The following is a 27,064-nucleotide window of genomic DNA, read 5'->3' as shown; positions in this document are numbered from 1 at the left end:
GATTGGTAGACATTAATAGAAACCATCTTTTATAACTCTCAGTTGCCTACGTCAAATCGGGTGAACTCTTATCGATATTAAGAGTTGATGCATTGTTCTTCCTTTTCTTCAATTGCGTCTTCGACATTCATTTGCATGTCTGTGACTATTTTCTGTCTTGATTTTGTTGTTGTTGTTCTTGATTGATCAAGTAATGGACTTACTTTGGGGTTTTTTTTTTTTTGAATATAAGTAAAGATGAATTCAAGACGTGGCATAAAGCATGCAACCAACTGATATGGCATTTATGATAAACATTCAAATGCACAGGCGTATTCATAAACGTATCTTTAGCTGTTTGTGATATTGATGAATATTATGGACTTGTTTGGGGCTGCTGGATTGAACATGAAAATAACAGTATATCACTGTTTTGAATGGAAGAAGAACAAGTAAACAAACAATCGAGCATGCAAATGGAGTACTCACACTTTGAAGGAGCTATATTCCGTTTAATATGAATTTTCCTTAATAAAGTTTCATTTCTCTTTTACCATTCATTACAAAAATTATGGATTAGGTAGTTTTTCATAATTTGTCATCCTAATGATATCGTAGACATAAAATTGAAACTAAGGAATATAGCCTCATGATTGTTTGCTATCAGTTATATCCACGTTTAACAAATTGTTGGTAAATACCAGTGGTTTATGACAAAGATATTTCTTTTGATGATTTACAAGACATTCTCTTTTAGTTGCCTGTTTTTTCCCAAAAGGGAGAACAGAAGAAAAACCTATTCCAAGTATCCAACACTGTATATCCGAGTCTTCTGATCAAGTAACTATACAGGTGAGTTTTTTTTTTTCTGACAGTTTTCTTTTATTTTTACACAAAAGCTGAGTGCAGATTGACCTTCAAATATTCTGTTTGTTTTATTTAATTTGTTTGCTTGTTTATTATTTGACATTACGAAGTAACTCAAATCGAGATACCTTCAAAAGATGAAGACACAAGTGTTCATGGCTCTACTCACATCAGTTTCAGCTTTCAATTCAATGACACTATTTCCAGCAAACAATTTTCATAAGTCATGTAAGTACAATAACAATGTGATTGATTTGAACATGCTGCTATATAGGGACACATCTCTACAAGTAGAAAACCTGAGTGTGCCCTTAACATAAATATGATATAGATTACTGTATGCAATGATATACGAAATTATGATAAATTCAGATTAAGAAAAAAGACAGACAAGGACAAGGATAGTGAAAGAGACAAATACAAAGATACATAACTTCGCTTATAAGAGATAATGTTGGTATTTTTTTTATTTAAGGGTCAAAGCAATTCTTAACAGGCCAGCAATAAGTAGGCCTACTTACCTTCCTCTAAGTCAGATGACATAGAGAGAGATTTCTCTCGGAAGCTGGCAAACAGTTGATATCAATAATAGCTATCCTCGCTTGGTAAGATGCCGGTAGTAACTCCTAGACGTTATCTTGAGGCGTACTCACATCAGACATAAAATCGACAAGTGCCTCGCCTGTCTCGCGATACTTCGCGTTTCGTTTTTCCGCGCGACATACCATTCAGCAGACACCAATGACTGCTTCACCTGATTTGGGTGAAAACATGCTTGTGCGCACAAGAGTCAACGCGCATGCTAGCTCCCCCCCCCCCCTTCTTCTTCTTGTTCCATCTTTTTTTGTTCTTTTTCTTTTAATTACCAAGACAAAGGCGGACAAGGTAACGAAATTGGAGCTGATCTTTCACTGGCCATAATAATCGTCAGACTTACTGATGATGACTTTATTTGCAACGTGGATTTGTTATACACAAAGTACTGCAACGTGGGAGCGACATTGCTGTGACGAGACATGTTCAAAAGATATAGGACATTTACAATAGAAAAAGATACCTGCTCATTATTCACATTTCAAGTGGTGTATAAGATTTTGAATATCAAAATGTCGAAATCTTTATTCAAGGTTGATTTATGCATAAGGTAACACGCAGTTGAGTAGTATCTTCCTTTATGTTTTTAAGATGATAAAAACTATCAATCGTGTGAAGTATATAACGTGGTGCTTTGGGTTGCACACGGAATTATGAACTATGGGAAAATGATTTGACTTTCACCATGGATGATGTTTAATGAAATTATATTTCTGACGTATCAGACCGGAATTACTTAGAATATCCTTCTTTTCGAAAATGATAAGTGAAATGACGTTCACTCTATGAAAACGTATAAGAGTCTTAATTACGAAATAGATCTCAGGATCATGACTGATGTTTGAGACTCTGACATAAAAACAGATTATGCCTGTACATGAATTGCGATATTGCGAAATAAATCAAATGCTTATTACACATTGTTAAATTTGTCCTGTGGAGATGGTTGAAGTCACTGAGCATTTTGTGATGTTTGTGCTTCTAATCGTACTTTGTCAGTAAAGTCTGCCCTATAAGCTAACCCCCTCAAATATAAGGACGACGTGTTTTATTCAAATGGAAGCTCGTCTTGATGAGAATATCTTTTAAAGTTTCGAATCAAACTACCCATCGACTTCAAAAAACAACAACAACAACAACAAAAACTACAAGTTCCCTTATTACTCTCTTCTCAAAATTCCCAACAACAAACACTTTAAGCTGTCTTGCATACAACACCTCGCGGCATGTTGATTTATATAAAGAAAATTCAGGGGTTGGGGGCAACCATCCGCATTATTAATACCCATATCGATATCTGAGCTGTGGTTCTACGAAATCGTACATATTCCCCTGGTTTTTGCAATACAATTCTAGTTCAGGCAATGTTTAATGTACCCTCTCAAGGCCAGTCCATATCATATCAGTATTTACTAACGATTTTTACACACTGACTGTTTGCATTGTCAGTGCTGAACCGTGTTCTGTGTACTTTGAATGCAGATTGTCTGACTATGTAAAGGTCTAGGTGCTAACGATATAACGTTCAAGTACACTTCGTTAATGGAAACGGCTGGTAAACGATATATCCATTCAAGTTGACATTCAACAGTTCTGTGGAATAGCTGCTTCCAACTTGGCAAAAGTACTGCAGGGCAGCTGACAGTGAAGCTTGCACGGGATAACTGTTGCTTCATGATCCTTTTTGATTATTTTTTGCGTCTTCTTTGGTCATGTTTCATATAACATTTTTGCAGACCATCACATACAGCCGGTGACAACGATAGGGATTACGAGACCGACCGGAATTATACCGGTGAGGCATTATAGTTTCACGTTATCCTTGTGGCTTGATTTCTACAATCTCAATGCCCCAGTCACATAGACATGCCGGATCACCCCGGATCTGATCCGGGGTGATCCGGGGAGAGGTGCGTTGATGCCTTGGACATCCTTGGACATCCGGGAGACCAACACGGCAACTTTTGGAGGTCAAAACCATCCGGTGTCATCCGGGGACTGCCGTGTTGGCAGAGCAATCCGGGATGGTCCGTGTGACTGCTGTGTAGCTGGTATGTTGATCCGTGCGGGGATGTAGATGCCGTGTTTGTCCGTATAGACGCCGCGCTCTTCCAGCCTTATGCCCCAGTCACATAGACATCCCGGATCACCCCGGACCACCCCGGATCTGATCCGGGGAGAGATCCGTGTTGACGCCGGGAAAGCCCCGGATCATCGTGTAGATCCTTGAGGATCCGTGTTTATCGTATATGACAGTGACTGGGGCCTTACAGAACCTGAATTTTGAACATTATTGCTTCCTTTACTGCTTTAGAAAGCGTAATGCATTTCAGCATTTCGACACGCCTTCAATATGACTGAGGATAAAAGGGTGTATTACTGAGATGCATGGATAAACGTGTATGAAGGTACAATGTATACGACCTATTTCATTGCGAGCAGTTAGCCAGTTTTTTTTTTTATGTTCTATATCAACACTGATGTACTGTATGAGAAGGGAGGCAATGTGTTACAATTTTCGCTATTTTTGGATACTGCAATTATAGTTGAACAACTGATCAGGGCGTTGTGAAAACTCGTTTTGTTATCTATAGGCCTAATATAAGACACAATGCCTGATAGTCAGTCTTGTATTGGTCAATCTTTTGATCAATAATTGAAATGTATTCGGTACTGCCTATCATTTTGAAAGCCTAATCGATCTAATTCGGTCTTTTTTTTTCTTTTCTTTTTTTTTTTCTTTTTCAGTCTATGAGATGACTGACATCCGGGAAGGTCCATCAACGTCCTACAGACACATCTACGAAGGGATTACATATCCAAATATATGTCTAGATTCTAGCATAGAAGGCGTAAAATCCCTGGAAGTACGTCCTGACGATGTTTTTATTATCACTTTCCCAAAATCAGGTGAGAACGGTACTTTTTAATATTTATAATCACGTGTACAGTTTGGGTCCCGTTCACCAGTAGGCTTGATTACTTTAAAGGTGTTTTTTTTTTCTGTAGATGAAAGCAAGGTGAATGTGTTTTGTTGCTCGGTATAAACTGCTTTGGTTTACTTCAGTCCTGCAATTCGGCATTACGGAAACCTGATGACAATAAGCTGTAATTGACCAGGCTTTTAGTGAGCATAGCTCTGGCGTTTCCACTGCGGAGCGGTTACAATTTATGTCGCTTAGGCTCTGTACCTTTCAAACTTTAAATGATTTAGATAACGTGACAAAACAAACAAACTAACTAACTAACTAACAATGGTCTCGAGGTTTGTTTGTTTGTGTTTTTTGTTTGTTTGTTTGTTTGTTTTTTAAGAGACTTAGATCCATACACATAATATTCACTCACGATACAATACCTGAGTGGTTTTTGTTTTTCCACAATCAGCTATTAGGGAACAGTTTTCGTAAAAATCTTGTGTCGAATGTTTATTAAAAGACACAGACAATTCCTGCAGCTTTAAAACAAAGCTTATTTCTGCGAAAATGGATGGCTTCAATGAGACACTTTGAATTCTTCATATTTTCATTCAATTTCATTTCAATTTCATTTCAACAGGGTGATTACGAGTACTACGTCTTGTTCAGCCTGTACAACCTAGTTGTAATTTTGCAATCATTGCCCATAACACAATTAAGTGTGTACTGTAATCTATATACAGTTCATTATGAGTGCAGCACAATAAATTCAATGTTCAAGATGGAAAAAAGTATTAAAAAAGGACCATGTAAAGAAAATGTAGAAAATACAAACAAGGACAGAAGACTGACAGAACTGGGAGTTCCTGGATATTTTGTCATAACATATCATTGGACTGCAACTGACGTTGTTTTAATTATCATACGTGATTATTTTGAATTATGGCCTGGAATAAGCCAGTTCGGGGTTCCAGTTTGAGCATGAGCAGAAAAAGGTAATTTGTACCGAGAGACAGGTTGGTTTTTAATTTCACTGAGATAAACACCTGTGATGCAATGATTATTCATGTAATCCTTATAAATGGTGCCTGCCAGTACATCCCCTGACAGCAAGAATGGTATTTGGAAATGTTAACAGAAAAAGTTTGTTAATGTATTCAAAACAGCACAATGAAATGGATGCTCCCTGAAGTGTTGATTGACGAACCATTCTGATCACTTCATCTACACAGGTTCATTCTTTGTTAGAATACGAGTTCCATAAATTGCTATGTTGGGCAAGCTGCTGTCGCTTTGAATTGAGCAAAGTGCCTAAAACCAACTGAGAAAAATGAAAGGTCATTTTGTACCCATGTGCACATGAGCTATCTCCGAACTGGCTTATATTGATACTCTTGGTTCTAATCTCACTTCTCGAATTTCTGCGTTTGAAATTAGTTTCAAACTTTCAAAATTTCAATATGATGCATCACACTCTGAATTTGCAAGATAGCATGTTTAAACGGAATTGTCCCTCACATACTTTTGGATGAATTCCATGAACATTTTGTACATGTATTTGTCCTACTTTAATTCATGATGTATTTCTAATCATGCAAATCATGCTACTGAGCATGTTGGATACATTCAACTGTTACATAGAACGGTGTATAGTGCCAGGTTTTGAAAAATTCTTGCTATTATTTTGTAAATGAACTTTTTGTCACAATATTTCCCACACTACACAACAGTAATCAAAACTTGTTAATGTAAAAATTAGTCCTGTCTGTCGGGTTTTATAATGGGGTAGTGTGAGTCAAAACAAATACGTGTCACATCCTCGTCAATGTAATCTTGTGCATCAATCTCATTTAAGGAGTGTTCTTTATAATTAAGGAGTGGAACCAGGTACCTGCAGCTATAATTTTGTAAAAAAAAAAAAAAAAAAAAGCTTTGGTGTCCATCGTACCTACTAGGTAGATCGACTACTGTCCGGAGCTTCATTATAAGGTGGAATATAACAAATTCTTTTGTGATAGGGTGATTTTGCTGGTCCTGACTCTTTTGTTTGTTTGTTTGTTTGTTTGTGTGCTTGTTTATTTGTTTTTGACTGTGTCTAACTTGATGTGGCAACTGGGTTTTCATGCTCTCAAATTAATCATTAAAATGAGGTTCTGCTTTATCAGTGAGAATTAGCCAGTCAGCCTCTCTGTGGGTGCGCGTGTGTGTGTGTGGGTTAAGTGTATTAAAACTACCGCCTGGAGAGCTACCCTCCCGATAACTGTCACCCGGGTGATTACCAGGGGTAAGACTAAGGACAAGTGTGGTATCTGCCACCCCTTTTTCTTAACCGGATGATTCGACAACGTATACAACCTTTTTCCCATGTCTATCGTTTTCAGGAACACACTGGGTGGCGGAAATTGTCGGTCTCATACTCAGCGACGGCTACTCGGAGAAGGTCGACCGTTCGCTGTTCTCCGGCTCTATTGAGATGATCGACATGGACGAGAAGCTGCCGAAAACCAGAGAAGAAGAGGAGAAAAATCCTCCCAAGTTGACGCCGTTCATTGACATCATTCGTAAAGCGCCCTCACCGAGAACAATCCTAAGCCATCTCAGACGTGATCGCTTTCCTCCAGATATGCTGAAGAAAGCCAAGGTTTATAGTCATTTATTGCCCTTTCAGAAGAAAACATTGAAACTCGGCAGAAGGAGGTCCTGGAGCTGTCCACCTTATCGGATGTTTTGTTACATGAGTTTGTTTGTTTGTTTTCTGATTTCTTTCCGATTGGCCCAATGGTATAAAAACTTTTCACCAGGGGCTTCGTAACATCAGAACCGCTCGAGTTTCATTTTGTATCATGCAGTTTCTGGTTTTTAAAAGCAAATTTGATGTTGAATAACCAACAGTTCTTGTTTTTGTTTTGTTTTTGTTTGTTTGTTTGTTTGTTTGTTTTGTTTTGTTTTGTTTTTTTTTTTTGGGGGGGGGGGGGAGATCTTTATATTGATTATATTCGTTTCAGTCCAGCATATGAACGCAGCTTCTTTCTTCATCAAGTTCTTCTTCTTCTTCTTTTTTAGGGGGTCATTCTTTTTTTCAAATGATAAATGAAGAAGGAAGAGAAGCTAATCTCCTTGAACGAGGATTAAACCATTTAAATTTGCTACATCAGTATCAAAATCTAAGATCACTATCGTCGCGTGTACAGCCACTGATTATGAATTATATTGTTTCTTTACTGTTTACCTATCATAATGATTATAGGTCATTTATGTTGCCAGAAACCCAAAAGACGTCACATCCTCCTGGTTCAACATGCTCTCCAAGAAATTTCTTCCTACAACTTGGGAAGAAAATGTCCGTGAATTCTTTGAAGGAGGTAGGTACATTTTCGTTGGGCGTTGGATTATTATTTGTAGGACTTCCGTTATAAGTCATAAGTCCTCGGAACCGGCAGTTTTCTTTCGTTTTATAGAAATTTCGTTATAGCCGATCAGTATTGTACGTAAAGGCATATACATGTATAGGTGATAATTTGGGGATCTGAATTTTTATTTCGTTGTATCGAGAATGTCGTTATTAATCGTGTTCGTTATAACGGGAGTAGCGGGACAGTATATTAGCAGCCAAGACAATCTCGTGTGTCGAACTTCTTTGTAAACTGCGGCTGTTATTATGCATTTTTAAAGGAAATTATTGAAATAAGACAATACACAAGGATCCGTCGAAGTTTGTGAGTTATAACGTTTGAAACGTTTACTTCAGGTTAAATCGGCTTAAATTGCGTGTAACTGCTCATCATGCGTAATATACAATGTGATTGTAATTTTCTGATCAAACATATCTTTTAATGTATTGATCGTTTATCTAGAAAATCATTCATGCGTATATTTATATTATATTTATATAATCATATTTACATAAGTATGTGATCATTACTAAAGAGATAACAAGAAGAAGAAAAAATTACAAAGAAGGATTGGTCCAGACAGACAGTATTATTCTAGCAACAGCTTCCACCAATTTGTATCGTCACTCCTTGTTCCATAACGTTTATCGGACAAGGGTACCACCTATTTTGAATTCATCGCAAACTGTTGCAAATCGTTGTTAATTCGCAAGTTACTTCGCGATACTCTCCGTTCAAATCTTCCCCATTCTTGTGACAGGAATGTCGTTTGGTCCCTGGCCCGAGCACGTTAAAGAATTCTGGGAGATTCGCGAAGAACAAAATCTGCTGTTTTTGTTCTACGAGGACATTTTATTGGTAAGAGAAGTTAAGTGTAAAGTGCGCTCTCGTTGTAACGGCGCCCTCGGAACAGACAGTTTTCTTTCGTTATATCGAAATGTCCTTGTGGTAACCAATAATACTAATATACCTTACTTGAATTGAAAGTGTTAAAGGCATCATTTTGCATTTGAAAATGAAACAAAAACTCAGCATTATTGCATCAAATTGGTTCTAAAATAAGATATACGGATAGAAACAACCAATGTTAAAAAGGTTGATCAGTATAAGCAATGTTCAGTATTGTTACATATACCAAAGGTGACAATAATTTTATTAGAATTGTTTCTAGAATAAACTGTCTACATTTATTTACAGGTAAAGTTTATTGAGACAATAGTGACATCCCCTCATGTTTATGTGGTAGGATTTTTTGTGATAACAGTTACTGATGACCTACACTATTATATGCACTAATGTGATAACTCTATATTTTTTTAATCACTGCTCTCAGTAGTATACAGTGTCTTTAATCCAGTCCAAATCATGAATCATTAAATTGATGTTTCAACCCTCTTTTAAGCAGTATGAATAACGAATCTATTTGGTGTCACCACGAAATTTACATCCAAACAATCAGGCTCCTGTTACAAACGTCAAGCACATTGCGAGCCATCTCGGACGCCCTCTGTCGGAAGAGTCTTTGCAACGCGTGGTCGAGAATAGTTCCATCCGGGCTATGAAGAAAACGTACCAGAGGGAATCTGAGAAGAATGGTGGAAGTATGGCAACGCACCAGAAGTTTCTTTCCAAAGGTTTGTAACATATTAATTCTGTAACCATATATAGTAGACACAATGGGCGAATTTCCAAACCAAACATGGTCTAGATTTAAACCAGGCTTTCGCCCTTTTAAAGGTCCAGTTTACCTTTGGGAGCAGTGATTTCAAAAATGTTCCAGATATCACATTTGATGCATATGTGTAGGTCTGTTGTATCATAAAACATCATACCATATGAAATATTTGCAATAAAACCTAAAATATAAGGAGATATCAGGGTTTTTCTCAATAAACCGTAACTGTATACGGTTTAGTCTGGAAACATTTTTATTATAACTATTGTTCACATTTTGTGTATTTAACAACACTTAACATCGATTATACGGATTCAAATTTCGACAGTGGTTGTTTCTATCCCTAACTCACATTTTAGAACTATTTTAAAGCACTAATGCTTTCATCTGCAAATGGTAAATTATGCCTTTAAATTTAGACCATGGATGGCACAGCCCATCATGGTTTCAAAAATCAGTGGTCTAAATCTAAACCACCGTTTGGAAATAGGGCCAATGCGACTGTAGCAATTTTCTGAGCTGTTAGGTCTCGCTATATCATCATTTGAGCAGTTGAGTCAAAATAACCTGCATGCACATCAATTTTCCATGGTGAATTGATTTTCTTACAGGCATTGCTGGGGGATGGAAAGAACGCTTCACTGTGGCTCAGAATGAAACATCTGACAGGTGGTATCAACAGCAGATGGCAGGAACGGATATTCCAGTAAAGTTTGAATAAACAATTTTTATATGCCTATGTTCGAAGCCACCAAAAATTGATGTGAAACAAATTTGGACTGAAAAAAAAGTCAGTGAATATGTTTCATACATTTTAGAGATAGTAAGTACAAAATAGTGTATACTGCATGGTAAAATTTGAAAATGAATATATTAAATATACATAATTTATACACTATAATGTAGGTATGTATGTATGTATGTATATGCATGTATCATACATGAGGTATATAAATATAAATATATTAATATATATGGGTAAAGCATACGTGTATATTTTCTTCTTTACATTGATTGATGCTACATGTATTGTAATCTGTGTCATTCACATAGACTAAATGAGAAATGAAATTTCACATTCTGGATTTGGGATAACGGATAATTGTACCATGTCGAAGCCTAGCATGATGTGTGAAAAACTCTTCAAACTGTACGTGGTCTGGCAAAGGATCATGTTCAATGAATGGCAAATGAAATTAGGACACTAAACTGCTAAAATCATGAATTGACACTTGCTCTGAGCAGAAGTTCAAGTCGAACGGCATATGTGGCCCTAACATACATTGTGATAAGTTTAAACAATGTTCAGCCATACAATAATGATTATAGTAATGATAATAATCATCACCATCTTCATAATGATGATGATAATAATAATAATAATAATAATAATGATAATGATAATAACGATGATGATAATAATAATGGTAATAATAATGATAATAATGATAATAATATTAATATTAATTCATAAAGTGCAAAACCTATGTAGGTATATTCTGCGCTGCAAAAGCTCTGATAATATAACCATGCTTGACAATAATGCGCAGTTCAATTTTTAAAAAAAAAAGTGTCTTGAGTCTTGATTTAAGCACTGCTACAGTTGGGGATTTCCTGACTTCTAATGGTAAGTCATTCCATATAGTTTGGGAGCTGAATAGGCGAGACAGTGTTCTTGTGTATACATGTATATATTAAAACCTGATTGTATGTAACCTTGAAGTTTGCCATTTGTACTACTTTTGAATGTCATGTTCATATCATTGTAAGCAAGCGAGTGTGTATTCATAATTATATCACATCGGATGGGGTCAAGTTTTCATCCTTGACTCGTATTTTTATATTAACATTGTATGTAACTTCTTGACAAGTGTGTATTCATATAACATATTCGATGGAGTCAAGTTTTCATCATTGACACGTGCAAGATTTCCATATTTAAAGTTCTTTGTTGTTTAATAAGTCTGTCAGCCTTCTTGCTTGCATTCGGAAAGCTCGGCTGAAGTATTATCCTGTGATCATGACGTGTTTGCAGTAGAAAACTGGGTATGTGACAGTCAATTATAATGAGTACACAGTAATTGCTACTGTCCATGGCATGTTAGGTAGGCCAAAACACGCTGTGTCTATACTGAATTCTGTGAAATACATTTCCAGTAATCACTGAAAACATGCCGAGAAAAAGAAATGACTATAGTGATAGAATTTATGTCATTCTTGAGCTTAAGAAACAGACAAGCTCTGGGGGATAAAAGACAGCTTACAAAAAAAAAAAAAGCCAGTTTCTTGCAAGTCATCATTTTGTGTGTATCAGTAAATTACTGTAACTTCTTATGTCATATTACTGACGAGATAAACACACAGTCACACACAACGCACAACTTGGCCAGTACTGTGTTTGCACTCAACAGATAAGGGTAGTAGATTTTCACCCTAAACGCTTTGCAATCACGAATAACATGATACATGTATTGGCTTCACTCACAACTGGACTAAATTTCAGGCATTAATGCCTGAAATCCATTTGATCACTGGGAATCATATTAAAAGACACAGAATAAGGAGAGAGTGAAAGTGAGGACATTGAAAAAAGTGAGGACATTGAGTATTACCATGTAGCCTATGACTACAAATGCATGAACCAGTTTTCCTGCACACTTATGAATTTCAAACAATAAAATCATCTTTGCATTGTTTACCAAGCTCTGACAAAGAAGAAAAAAAAATCTCACATCCTGCCTATTTGGTTTGCGTACAGAAATCTGATGTCTGAAGATCAAGGCATGCGTATATATTTCATCATCCAGATAGCTAGAAGGCACGCAGGAAGTCTCAAATTTGAAATACGTGAAGATCGTATCCGGGCAATTACCCCCAGAGGGCAATTACCCCCCCCCCCCCCCCCCCCGGCTAAATACTGGTTAGTGGTAAGGTTAGAGTTAAGATTAGGGTTAGGGTTAGGTTTAGTGTTAGGAGTTTGGGTTTGGGTTAGGATTAGGTTCAGGATTAGGATTACTATTAGGGCCAGGGCAAGGGTCCGGGGTAATTGCCCAGGGGGTACTTGCCCTAGACCCCCTTGCAAGTTCTCTTTATATACAAGTAATCAGTTGGTCGTATGTACGTTAGCGCTGTCAAGCCAAAGACATTTTAATTACCAAGGGTTCCTCTATGAGAAGTATGATATCTATATAAAGAGAACTTGCAAGGGAATCATCATCTAATCATCAGCTTTGCAAAAAGATGTTCTGCCACTTTTTACAGTTAGGAAGGGATGGTGGAATGTACTGTACTGACTTTACTGCAGAATTGACCCTGAACACAACAGTATATCATGAGCTCAGACTTTCTAGTAGTATATCTATGTACCCGTACGACCCACGGTGGAGCCGGTGGAGCCGGTGGAGCCGGTGGAGCTCCACCTTGACGTCATAATTGAATATGCATAAAATGGCATCATATACATGAATATGTATGATGTCATTATTTGCTAATAGGATTAGATAGCGTTAATAAGGGGGGAAATGAGGGCATCCTTTAGACAAGATTATGAATGGTTGACGGTGTTGTGGAGCTGTCAGGGCCTGTCTTTGTGAATAATTATGTACGAGGTCGATGATGTCGTGATAATTATGAAAGCTTGACGGTGTTGTGGAGCTGTCAGAATTTTTCTTATTTGTGTGTGATTATGTAGGAGGTCGATGACGTCGCGATGATTAATTTTCGACTATGTAAATCAGCTTGCCACGAATGTGAATCTATTAAAGCGTGGAGCCTTGCGTATGGCAAGCGATGTGACATTTTGTTTTTGAGGAAAGGTGAGCGTTGTGTGGAGCCTAAAGAATATGCATGAGGTTAAAAGTCTCGTCGGTGATTTATTCGCGAATATGTAAATCATCGTACCATGAACGTGAATGTTGGTTGCGTGGAGCCTAGGCAAGCGATACGACCACGAGATGTGGAGCGCTACTTTTGTTGTTGTTGTTGACTTTTTTTTTTTAAAGGAAAGTGAGTGTGGAGACTTCAGGGCTGTGACTATAATATGTGGAGCGCTACAATCGCTTTTTGTTTTGTTTGTTTGCTTGTTTTAGGATGATAAGTGTGGAGCCTTTAGGGCTGTGACGTCGAGCGCTACATTTGCTTTTTGTTTTGTTTATTTGTTTGTTTGTTTTAGGAAGGTAAGTGTGGAGCTTTGAGTGCTGTGACTATGACGTGTGGAGCGTTACATTTATTTCGTTTTTTAGAGGAAGGATGGGAGTTCAAGCTGTGGAGCCTGATGCATATGCATGAGGCCATATTATTGCCGATGATTTACCAGTGAATATGTAAATTAACTTACCATGAATGCAAACCCATCGTTCGTGGAGCCTTTACAAGCAGTGCGACTAGTGTGATGTGGAGCTCTACACTTGCTTTTTGTTTGTTTGTTTGCTTGCTTGTATAGGAAGGTTGAGCGTGGAGCCTTGAGAGCTGTGACTGCGACATGTGGAGCGTTACATTTATTTTGTTTCTTAGAGGGAGGGTGGGAGTTCTAGTTGTGAAGCCTGATACATTATATTGAAGCAATAGTTTTATCGATGATTTATCGTTGAATATGCAAATTAACGTACGATGAACACAAATCCATCGTTCGTGGAGCCCTTACAAGAGCTCTATCACATGTGGAGCGCTACCTTTGTGGTTGTTGTCTTTGTTTTGTAAAGGTGAGCACTATGTGGAGCATAATATGCAAATCAGCATGCCACGAACCTGAATATTTGTTACGTGGAGCCTTGGCAAGCTATGCGACCATGAGATGTGGAGCGCTACATTTTGGTGTTATTTTTGTTTTTTATTAGGAAGGTGAAGGCGGAGCCTTTACAAACTATCAAAGATGTGGAGCGCCACATTTGATGCTGTTGTCTTTTATTTGGAATTTGAGGGTGGAGCCTTTGCAAGCGCTCCGTTTGTAGTTGTGTTTATCTTGGAAGGTGAGTGTGTATGAACTTTGACAAGCTGTCGGAGATGTGGCGCACTTTGTTGTTATTGTTGTCTTTTTTTTTTTAGGAAGGTGAGGGTGGAATCTTTTACAATTGCCATGACTGGATGCGGAGCGCGACATTTGTTGTTGTTTTTGTTGTGTGTGTACACTTTATTTTTGTTTGGGTTTTGTTTTTTTTTTTGTTTGTTTGTTTTTTTAGAAAGGGTAAGCGCTCTTGTAGTGATGATTTTATTCGTGAACGTGTCACTCAGCTTTCAACGAAATTAAAGCGTGGAGCCTTGTGAAGTATCATGCAGCAAAGTGATCTTCATTATTGCCCGTTCATATTGTAGAATGGGTAGGATACGTCGCATACCGGGGTACATAAATTATTGAAGTTTATGAGGGGATAACGGGTCATGATGTAGCCTAAATGAATAACAAAATACTCAAGTTTTAAATGCCTCGAATCTTTTGCGTTTGAATTAGGCCTACACACACGATGAAATAAAAATAATCGTGTCAACCGATTCATACGTACGCGATATACATGTATAGCTATTCAAATAACAAACCAAGTGTTTACAAACGGACCCAGTTGTTGTTGTTGTTTTATAATGATATAAACTGTTTTGGTAAGCAAAAATTATATACAGTTTACTCTATGAGCAACACGAACGAAACTCTCATCAACGCATGCGATATACATAATATTCAAATTACAAACCAATTATCTATACAAACGGATCCATTTGTTGTTGTTGTTGTTAAAATAATATGACTTACTTTGGTAAGCAAAAATAATATACAGTTTACTCTATTCGCAACACAAACAAAATCTTAGCTCATCAGCGCATCACTTGAATCGAAGACTATATTCAGTATTTTGACATAGTTCGCATGTTGTTGGATGTGAATCCATGACTTTATTTAGTATTTCACTTGATTATGCGTGACAATGACATAACTAAATTGAACACGAACACCATACGTGAAGTAGACTACCAGTATTTTTTTGATAATGATGCGTGTTTTCATCAACCTTTGATTGTGCAAGCTTGTGCAACCATGAAGGCGAAGGTTTGAAAGTGCCTGTGCGTATTAAATGCAGTAGGTGCATGTATCTTTGGTACAGTGGCCAGTAAAGTCGATGGTATTACGTAACCCGTAGGAAACGACTGGTCTCTATGGAGTGGGGCGGGAAATTTAAAACTTCCTTTACTCGAGTTCAGGTTCATTTGGCCTTTACATGGGTGTTGAGTGTATCGCTCGCATTTTCCATAGATATTCACAGTAAGCAAGCAAGCTGGTGCCAGAAATCATCTCCATGAAGTGGGGCGGGAGATTTGAACTTCCTTTACTCGAGTTTACGTTCGCTCGGCTTTTGGTGGCTGTGGAGCATATCGCTTGCAATATCGACAGATATTCAGAGCGAACAATTTTTACTGCGACGTTGTAATTTAATTTTTCTCTGAACTTCAATACAATAAAAACAAAAACAAAAACAGAGCAAAACAGAACAATTCATCGTTGTATCTTACCAAGCTGAATAAGCAGTACAGATGATTATACGTGTCTGTTATTATCGAGTTATGATATCAGATGGATAACTCTCGTTTTATTTCCCGACAAAGCATGGGATTGACGCATTTATTCGTTGTCGAGATTTTTGTTAAGAGGTGGTTATTTCGTTTTGTGTTTTTGTAGTTTGGTCGCTTTGATATACTGTGCCGAAAACGAACAAAAGTTTTTTTTTCTCTCTCTCTCTCGCTCTCTCTTGAAACATTAGCCCGTTTTCTTAATATAATTTTGCGGACGTTTACATCGTGCACGATAGCATTAAGAATGATTTTGTTCGCGAATGAGAATGTATTTGCATTTCTCACATTCATTTGTGTTTTATGCGTAAGCAATTTTAGTTGCTATACCTGTGTGTTGCGATACATGTTCTGAGAGGTTTTCTCTTTTTCACTATTTTTTTTTCTGCTAAGTTGTATATTTTCCTGCGATAGATCTTTAGCTTGTGATAGGTTTGTTTACCAACCAACATAAAACTTGTCGTTACTTGTGATTGTGAACTGTAGATGTTATGCGTCGCTACATGTCCCGTGAAACTATTTCCCTTATTTCATTGTACATATTTGATGAATGAACATTTTCTTTGTATCTGTTGCATTCGTTTTTATTGCTTAGAAGAATATAGATATTATTTGTTTGTTTGTTTTTTCGTAATAAAATTCCCGTACTCATGTCATTGAACAATGTCATTCACCAACACATACACACACGCCGGATGTATCAAACATAATAATCACTGGTTCCAGGAAGGATTGGGGAAAAGACTGCAACATTTGGCATTCGGTATAGATACAATTCTTTTTTTTTATTAGGTTACATCCCTTTGCAAAATACATGCGCTTCTTGTAATGTGGAAACATCGATTTAAAATTCATACACAGATTAAACTTGGTTTTGTTTTTGTACAGATCACATATATTCACAAGTAATATGCTTTCAGACTTTATACACGAAATTATGTTTATGTACAGCTGATGAGAATAAAGTTCCTGTAAACCTGTAAGTACAATCGATACAACAACCGATAGAAAATTACGCCCCTGTTATACTATCCGTATGGAATACTTTGCAGTTGTGTTTTGATCAACGTCTTTATGTACTGTATAACACAAGTTATTTACTCGTCTTCAAAATTATGTCTGACAACTGCAAAAATATTCAAAATAGAAACGAACATATAAACAATTCTTAAATAGAAAAAAAAAGCATTGTGCCAAAAACAATGCAGTACATTTTCACCAATGACAATTAACAACTGAATTAAAAGTCAACCGTTTTGAGAATGAGTACGATTGAAAACACTTTTACACAAAATACAAATGACAGGATTTCTCGTAAAATGTTGAATGTATTTACATCTATTCGTCTGATGAGATACTTTGCCATTTGCATTTCCAGTGCTTTGCCTGAAGGAACGCTGTCTCCACGCATAACCTGATGCATCTCACGTATATATAAGAATATAAACATTTTTGCAAATATATAGACAATGAATGTTGTAAAACCCTTCTCTGCTAATTCACATCAATAAAGATAAGTGACTGTAAATTCGTATCAACAATCGACGCAACCACCTATATGCAAGACCAAACTTACGCCGTTGTTATGCAAACATTACTTTGGCGTTGTGTTTTGATCTACGTTACTATGCATGATCGTTGATTTTTGACTTACGGTTACAAAAGTTATGAAAATACAAACGCAACAATCATAGGTTTGTTTCTAACAAGAACAAAAAGACAGTATATATTCCTGTAGTGATAACAATACAGTTCATAAAATCAAAACACCAATGACAAATTGACAATTATGTTTGAGAATGGAGCATGATCGAAAAAGCGTTGGCATGAAATACGAGCTAAAGTTATAGATATATCATACAAATAACAAAAAAAAAAATGTGGCTGAAACATAGAAAAGACTACAAACAAGTTTTTTCTTGACGTAGATTAATTGTGTTAGCTTGCATACTTGTATATTACGATGATTAAACTAAAGAAAACATGCGTGTCCATTGACTCTTGCGTACACGAGATATACATCTATTAATCATTATTTACAACAATTCCGTCCAGTATCTTGTATAACCTGCATTTCGAAGAAAAACTAATACATGTAATACACTTCACTCTATCAAAGACATAAATGAGACCTATACAACAGTACATCAGCACCTGCGTTAATAATCACACGAATGAGTACAAAACATATCTTTACACTGCAGAATTAATAGACGGGGCCATGTTTTAATCAGTTTTATGTCATAGAACAGTTTTATGTAATGTACCACTTGGGAAGTCAGTTTTGACATGCGGGTCTGAATTGATTGGCGGTATAACCATCGGTTTTAATGGTTTGCCATACTGCGTGTACGTGAGTCAAAAATACGCAATACATGACAAATACACTCATGGAAATGAAACAGAATATTATCACTTAGAGAGAGAGAGAGAGAAAAAAAAAAGAAAGGTCAAAAGCATTTCACTAAAGCTTAGGTTATCAACGACTAACCGATGACACTGCGATGTGACAACTGTATGATACAGTTCCTTTCATTATTGAGAGCGTGCATTGATACTAGCCAATGTCAAAAAAAGCAAGCAAAGATAACAAAATGTATATAGAGAGAATGATCTAATGACAACAGCTTCACTTTATCGTTAAATGTCTAAATAGGTAGTTGAAACGTTGTCTTCCAATACCTTTCTCTTTGGATAGAAGTAGGTAAAGGCATTCTTAATTTGTGAATATGTCGAAATTCCGTTTTGGACCACGCGAAATCCCTTGTTGACGCCACAATACCAACAACCTTTGAAAGGAGTACCTGCAGGTACGTGTCTCTCGTAATGTTATTTTGTTTCTTATTGACCCCTTTGCAACTGAATTTGTCAGTAGCACCAAAACAGTAATATGTTTTACTACAAAGTGCTATTATCCCATCCCCCTCCCACTCTACTTTAAATAACCCAGGTGTCCTCTTATCATATCGAGCATTCTCGGGGGTATCGTTTCGAGGGAACCAGTTTGCCTTGTTGTTTTCATACTTCTGTCTCATATTGGGTTTGATTATGTTATCGAACGACTCAGACGAAATGGCGATATAAGCGGAGTCAGTATCCATTTCGCACATTTGAAAGTCTGACAGATCTACGTATTCCAAGAGAAAATCGTAATAAAACTGAAGCATACGTAGTTTCGCTAATTGGTAGACGGCATGACCGATTTGAACAGGAAGGTCCATGTTAATCTTTCTCTTCGCCATATCAACCTCGTAACAATTATCTGAGATGGGGTTCAAATCCCGGAAAAATGTGTCGTTAACGTGTTTCTCGGCTTTCTTCCCATCGCAAACATTGACGTTTCGATGTCTTTCCTTATTTGTTATTGTTTTACCATAAGACGAGTTGCCGATTAGTTTCATGGTGTCAGCTATAATACTCTTAGAGGGATCAATATCACCCCTACGTCTAGCATTTGACACGCTTTCACCAAAGTGTTTAAAACAGGCAACGGGCTTGTACTCCACAAACTGGTGTATCTTGGATACGACCAATCCATGGCGAAGATACCATTGGAGTAAAGGTGTGTACAATAAAATATTTTGACCAAACATACTGCCAATCAAGCTACGCCTAGGAGTCTTCATGATGTCATGTTCCTTGGCGTAGGATCCCATCACGTCCCCAATATCTTCTCTAGATATGTCTACATTCTTAAAAATTGGACACATTTCTGAAAAGTGTTCTTTGAGATGATCAGGCACATGAATATCACACTGAACGAACCCAAAGAGAGCACCATGTTGAATAGCAGAGAGAAGATTCTCTTGGGTCAACCCATGACGGTATTTAGGAGGAGGAAACCTTTCCGTGAGAAAAGCGCTTAGTTTGGGATCAGTTTTGCGCATTTGTTTATACTCACATTCCCAAATGGAAATGTACTCGTAACCTAAACTTTGTATGTACCGCCGTTTTTCCTCGGTTTTTTCCAGCAATTCCTCCATAGTTTTTCCCAGTTTAGTATTCCTTGTCTGACCTTTATTGAGATGGCAAGGATGTCCATGGAAGTAGCATCCATGAAATTCAAATACTTGTTTGGTTTCGGCACAAAAGCCATCCACGGGAAGCTGGAGATGTCCGATTTTCTTTTCAGAATGGTTACCGGCATGTCGAATGGGAATTTGTCGACAAAAACTTTCGTATTCTAACCACTCTTGGGCGATCGGGTGCCTATTTTCTGGCTTAAAGTCATTCTCGATCCGTCGTCTTACATAGTGGCCTGTTGGCATTCTTTGCATAATTGCGTGTAGATACAACGCATTTGCATCAAAACCAACTATCTTTTTACATGGCTTACCCCCACGAATTTTTGTTACATTACGCTCATGATACCTATGAAAAATGATAGACGGACCTCCCACCAAATTATCACAAAATGTGTAATAGAGATCCTTGTCTTTCTCCGAGATCAAGCTAAAGTGCGCATCTGGGCTACATTTTATCAGATACTTCATGGTAAGTCCAGGAACTGAAATACCGTCTTTGAAAAGATCGATTTTGAGATTCATATAGAACTCACGCATCTTCTCCACAGCTTCAATGAAAGGCGTAACATCGAGATTATTGTACCATATCAAATAATCTCTCAGACAAGACATTTTATTTTCTTTCCAGATGCGTTGACAGTATTCATACTGCTCTCTTGAAAAGGAGGTATGATTGAGATTATCCCTGAAAGCTTCAATAGGGGGAAGTTCAGATTCATTCAGTTTATCGAGGCAATCTACCCAGCCATGAGGAAAGTAACCTTTCCCCTGTTCGCATTCATACGCCTTTAGAAATGCTGCGTACGAAAATCCAGGGGCAAGAAAATTTGAAATATCTAAGAACTGGAGTTGCTGCGACTTCAGAGCCATGTGATTATGGTTTCGCTTTATGACAAAGTCGACCGAATCATACTTCAAAAGCGAAGGATAGAGAAATTGTTTAATTGCATTAATGTCATACCTCCCCGAATTAAACCCAACCACAGGAAGTTCTGCGATGTGATTGACAAACCGTTGCTTTATTCTCATGAGATGGGTTGCTTTCTTAGGCTTTTCTTTGTTTTTCTTTTGCGAGGTTTCAAATTCTTGTATTTTCAGATCTAATTTTTCTGTGACGTCCTTGTAGAAAGACTTAAGCAAAGAATAAGAACTACGACTGATTTCTAACATATACATTACAATGTCATCGATTAGTTTTCGTGAGTCTCCATCGGACACTTGACAAAATGGTTCTGTGTATCCGGGAACATTTGAGTTAACACTTACACTCATCGGAATATGTCTTGAGCTATACTGTAATTTGTCAGTGGGGGTATCATTCAGGTCGTTGCCGTTTTCTATCTTTTCTAGGTAGGACTCCATGTCGAAGGTAGCAAAATAAGGAAAGTATCTACGCTCTTCTTCAACCAGAATCCCTTCATCAGCTAACTCCTCCCATATTGTCAAGGGGTTGTGAAATGTAGCTCTTCCCTTAGGGAAAATATGCTTAGTGGCTTTAGAAGTACACATTTTTTCGTGTCGATGGAGTGACTTCCGAGTTCTCCAAAGTTTGTCGCATGTGCGGCATTGGAAGTTTTGGCAATATTGTTCAATATTTGCGATGAAGCTGAAATGATTTTCATATAGATTTACATACATAGTATCTGGAAATTTGTCCAGTCCCCGTCGGACGAGTTTAGCGGCTACTACATTTTCGTTAGGCGGTCTACCTGTCACTTTGTCCTCAATTTCTATCGGCGTTTCACTTTCGCTACATTCTACAGGTTGCAATTCATATACCGTAATATTGAGCTTAAACAGCTCTTCAATCTTACTCAGTTCACCGAGTTTAACACCGCGAAAATCCTTAATGGGAACATCTGCCTTATATTGTCTGTACAAGATTTTTGTTCTGGTTTCAAGACATCGGGGATCTACCCCTCGGAAAAGAGCTAGACATCTAAAAAGACACAAGTTATCGTCATATACCCGACCATCTCTATGGCTGTTGGCTAAAGAAACAATGGACTTGTTATTTAATATATAAAGTGGGAGATCAATTCGGGTACCTATCGGATGATCTTTGATACAAAACACGTAGAACGTCACATTCGTGATATGCTGAACCACCCATTTGGAATTTGGGCGAAGTGTTCGAGCATATTCCAGTACATCTTCTTTGAGAAATTCATCCAAAAACTTTTGGAATGATGTTTCGTCTGAAATGAGAGCGGGTTCATTGAAAAGTCTGTTATTTCTACTGGCATAAAAATAGCGACATTCGTTTGTTTCATTGTTACAGAGTACAAAACCATAAGACGCATTGATCTTAAATACGGTAGACTGTTGTTCGAACACCACCCTTGCCTTTTCCTTAAGAGCATCGTTGTTTAAGTTTGGAAGATGAAAGTTGTAAAAGCGATGAACTCTGCCAAACGACTGTCTGTCTTGAATGTCAAGCCAATGTTCCTTGTACACTTGGGCGGCGCAGCTTTCAGGATCGATGTGCGGAGGAATGTTGATAACTGGCATCAAGTCAGCCTGGTCGCGACGTCCTGATAATTAAGTACATTAATTGGTACACAGTATTTGTTTGTTAAATTGAAGCCTCATTTACTGTACGTATACACTGTAGCTCATATATCGCGGCATTACGCTTTAAATAAAAAAAGAATTCTGGAAAGGAAATACATACATGTACGTATATTTTGCAGTTTAAACTGAGTTAATGTGCGCCTACGACAATTCACTCTTCATTGATTCAACTATAAACTTGAATGGACCTGTGTTAAACAACTATGAACGAAACAGCAAGTAAAAACATCACAATAATGCATGTAACCATGCTTTTAAAAAAATGCAAGGTGTACTGTTTTGTTCATTACTTTTATATTTTTGTTACGATCTGAAGTCACACACTTACAAGCATGTGTGTTGTCTCTTTCACCACGCTACAAAGAAGTCTCCGCTTTCTCTTTGTTTTCACTTTAAACCAAGTGAGAACTGACGAGGTTTTGTAAGAAACAAACTCATTAAACTATTTTTATCGTGAAAGTGTATACTAGATGACATTTATAGACATGCAACATTCATGGAGCAGCCGAGCATGATAAATAGATTTATCGACGTTGAAGGATATTTTGATATAGTGTTACATGAATCTTATCGAAATTCTGGCTATAAGAGACATTAATATCGCGTCAGTACATTTTAAAGGAACTTAAAATTTCTAGAACACACACACATACACAAATCAATGAACGCTAAAACAAAATATTAACATACGATGTTGATTACACTTAGTCAATGTTCAAAAGAATAACAAAAATACTGTATCTAGATATATTTTACACCGATCTTTGATACTGTTAGTTTGGGTTCTATTCACATAGACTATAGAGATATTCATTTTTTTTTTTTTTTTTTTTTTTTTGTTATCCGTGCTGACTGATGCTCATATCGATATCACACAGTGGGAATATAAAACAAACTTAATAACTATTTGAAATTCATTTGTTATCAATTGATGGCAAAAATTCAAAATCTATTTTAACAGATTTGTATAGCTTCTTCATTACCCCTTCATCACAGTCGTTGCATGTACTTACTTTTTGTTTGGTTTCCTTGTTGTTCAGGTGCTCGCTTTTTGGGTGCTTTTTGAAGAGTCCGGGGTCGGTGGGAATCCAGATGTTTCAGAAATTTCTCACGTTGATAATATGTCCGTCCACACGTATGACACAAAAAGGTTTCTTTCAGGCGATGCGTTTTCACGTGTTCATCAAGATACTTCTGTTCTATGAATTGTGCATCACACTGTGAGCAAGTCAGACGCTGGTCTTCACCATCAGTTTTCACCCTATTCGGATCTTGGTGGGTTTTCATGTGTCGTTTGAGACTATCTGGCCGACTGAAACCTTTTCCACACAAATCACACACGTGCAATACTCTCTGTCCTTGATGAAATAGACGATGGTGGCGCAACCAATTCTTTTTCTCTGTGAAATTTGCGCTGCAAAACTCGCAACTAAATCTTCGACAGTCGTCTTCCATGGTGGCTTAGTATTCTATCAGTATGAGAATATCAGGCCGGTGTAACCAACACAGATTACACAACATGAGTAGAAACACGCTTCTTTCTTGAACTTCTAGAGGTCCACGCTCCACAGCTGCCAAAGCTCGAATGAACCTGGTCTCGAGTAAAGGAAGATTATAACTCCCGCCCAACATTACGCAGAGTGGTCATTTCCTACGGTTATGTAATACTGCCACGCTCCAATGATTTCTGGCCTCTGTACACAGATCTCCCACTGCGTTAACAGGCACTTCCATACCTTCACTTCCATGGCTGAGCAAGCTTGAACTTGACCAACAAAACACTGTATATACCTTTATGAAAAGTACTGGTAGTCTTGGTCACGTATTGTCGTCACGCTGTCAGTTAAATGATCGTCTCATGCACACTCAAGTAAAATACTTGAAGTTGTGAATACACAAAACTTTTTCACAACATTTGCGAGCTTCAGTTAACTGTCTTACATTTAAGCACTGTCGAATTAACGCAAAGCTTAATTTAAGCTGAATATTATCATACAAAGATTATTGAAGCAAAACTGTAATATCAACTGAATTAAAGGCACGTTAGAAAAAAAAATGTTGGTAGGTAAACAAACCTATCACAAGCTAAAGATCTATCGCAGGAAAATATACAACTTAGCAGAAAAAACAAAAAAAAAAACAGTGAAAAAGAGAAAACCTCTCAGAACATGTATCGCAACACACAGGTATAGCAACTAAAATTGCTTACGCATAAAACACAAATGAATGTGAGAAATGCAAATACATTCTCATTCGCGAACAAAATCATTCTTAATGCTATCGTGCACGATGTAAACGTCCGCAAAATTATATTAAGAAAACGGGCTAATGTTTCAAGAGAGAGCGAGAGAGAGAGAGAAAAAAAAAACTTTTGTTCGTTTTCGGCACAGTATATCAAAGCGACCAAACTACAAAAACACAAAACGAAATAACCACCTCTTAACAAAAATCTCGACAACGAATAAATGCGTCAATCCCATGCTTTGTCGGGAAATAAAACGAGAGTTATCCATCTGATATCATAACTCGATAATAACAGACACGTATAATCATCTGTACTGCTTATTCAGCTTGGTAAGATACAACGATGAATTGTTCTGTTTTGCTCTGTTTTTGTTTTTGTTTTTATTGTATTGAAGTTCAGAGAAAAATTAAATTACAACGTCGCAGTAAAAATTGTTCGCTCTGAATATCTGTCGATATTGCAAGCGATATGCTCCACAGCCACCAAAAGCCGAGCGAACGTAAACTCGAGTAAAGGAAGTTCAAATCTCCCGCCCCACTTCATGGAGATGATTTCTGGCACCAGCTTGCTTGCTTACTGTGAATATCTATGGAAAATGCGAGCGATACACTCAACACCCATGTAAAGGCCAAATGAACCTGAACTCGAGTAAAGGAAGTTTTAAATTTCCCGCCCCACTCCATAGAGACCAGTCGTTTCCTACGGGTTACGTAATACCATCGACTTTACTGGCCACTGTACCAAAGATACATGCACCTACTGCATTTAATACGCACAGGCACTTTCAAACCTTCGCCTTCATGGTTGCACAAGCTTGCACAATCAAAGGTTGATGAAAACACGCATCATTATCAAAAAAATACTGGTAGTCTACTTCACGTATGGTGTTCGTGTTCAATTTAGTTATGTCATTGTCACGCATAATCAAGTGAAATACTAAATAAAGTCATGGATTCACATCCAACAACATGCGAACTATGTCAAAATACTGAATATAGTCTTCGATTCAAGTGATGCGCTGATGAGCTAAGATTTTGTTTGTGTTGCGAATAGAGTAAACTGTATATTATTTTTGCTTACCAAAGTAAGTCATATTATTTTAACAACAACAACAACAAATGGATCCGTTTGTATAGATAATTGGTTTGTAATTTGAATATTATGTATATCGCATGCGTTGATGAGAGTTTCGTTCGTGTTGCTCATAGAGTAAACTGTATATAATTTTTGCTTACCAAAACAGTTTATATCATTATAAAACAACAACAACAACTGGGTCCGTTTGTAAACACTTGGTTTGTTATTTGAATAGCTATACATGTATATCGCGTACGTATGAATCGGTTGACACGATTATTTTTATTTCATCGTGTGTGTAGGCCTAATTCAAACGCAAAAGATTCGAGGCATTTAAAACTTGAGTATTTTGTTATTCATTTAGGCTACATCATGACCCGTTATCCCCTCATAAACTTCAATAATTTATGTACCCCGGTATGCGACGTATCCTACCCATTCTACAATATGAACGGGCAATAATGAAGATCACTTTGCTGCATGATACTTCACAAGGCTCCACGCTTTAATTTCGTTGAAAGCTGAGTGACACGTTCACGAATAAAATCATCACTACAAGAGCGCTTACCCTTTCTAAAAAAACAAACAAACAAACAAAAAAACAAAACCCAAACAAAAATAAAGTGTACACACACAACAAAAACAACAACAAATGTCGCGCTCCGCATCCAGTCATGGCAATTGTAAAAGATTCCACCCTCACCTTCCTAAAAAAAAAAAGACAACAATAACAACAAAGTGCGCCACATCTCCGACAGCTTGTCAAAGTTCATACACACTCACCTTCCAAGATAAACACAACTACAAACGGAGCGCTTGCAAAGGCTCCACCCTCAAATTCCAAATAAAAGACAACAGCATCAAATGTGGCGCTCCACATCTTTGATAGTTTGTAAAGGCTCCGCCTTCACCTTCCTAATAAAAAACAAAAATAACACCAAAATGTAGCGCTCCACATCTCATGGTCGCATAGCTTGCCAAGGCTCCACGTAACAAATATTCAGGTTAGTGGCATGCTGATTTGCATATTATGCTCCACATAGTGCTCACCTTTACAAAACAAAGACAACAACCACAAAGGTAGCGCTCCACATGTGATAGAGCTCTTGTAAGGGCTCCACGAACGATGGATTTGTGTTCATCGTACGTTAATTTACATATTCAAC

General features: G+C 37.4%; 2 protein-coding genes and 1 pseudogene across 2 annotated transcripts; 1 reads left to right on the top strand and 2 right to left on the bottom strand.

Moving 5' to 3' along the window:
* The first annotated feature begins 3,358 nt into the window (after positions 1 to 3,358).
* LOC140233027 (sulfotransferase 1B1-like) lies at positions 3,359 to 10,143 on the top strand. The gene is made up of 7 exons (XM_072313139.1): positions 3,359 to 3,491; positions 4,189 to 4,350; positions 6,737 to 6,996; positions 7,603 to 7,717; positions 8,508 to 8,605; positions 9,207 to 9,381; positions 10,034 to 10,143. The coding sequence occupies exons 1-7, from the start codon at positions 3,359 to 3,361 to the stop codon at positions 10,141 to 10,143; spliced, it is 1,053 nt and encodes a 350-aa protein (XP_072169240.1).
* Positions 10,144 to 18,617: 8,474 nt separating this feature from the next.
* LOC140246942 (uncharacterized) lies at positions 18,618 to 19,378 on the bottom strand (annotated as a pseudogene).
* A 1,531-nt stretch (positions 19,379 to 20,909) lies between these two features.
* Positions 20,910 to 24,031, bottom strand: LOC140232956 (uncharacterized). The gene is made up of 3 exons (XM_072313070.1): positions 23,590 to 24,031; positions 22,051 to 22,536; positions 20,910 to 20,914 (listed from the first exon to the last, which is right to left on the bottom strand). The coding sequence occupies exons 1-3, from the start codon at positions 24,029 to 24,031 to the stop codon at positions 20,910 to 20,912; spliced, it is 933 nt and encodes a 310-aa protein (XP_072169171.1).
* Positions 24,032 to 27,064: the final 3,033 nt, after the last annotated feature.

This window comes from Diadema setosum, chromosome 1 (genome assembly GCF_964275005.1).
Source record: "Diadema setosum chromosome 1, eeDiaSeto1, whole genome shotgun sequence".
NCBI classification, from domain to species: Eukaryota; Metazoa; Echinodermata; class Echinoidea; order Diadematoida; family Diadematidae; genus Diadema; species Diadema setosum.
Note: the sequence above shows the minus strand (reverse complement) of the source record. Positions and strands in the feature narration are given on the sequence as shown.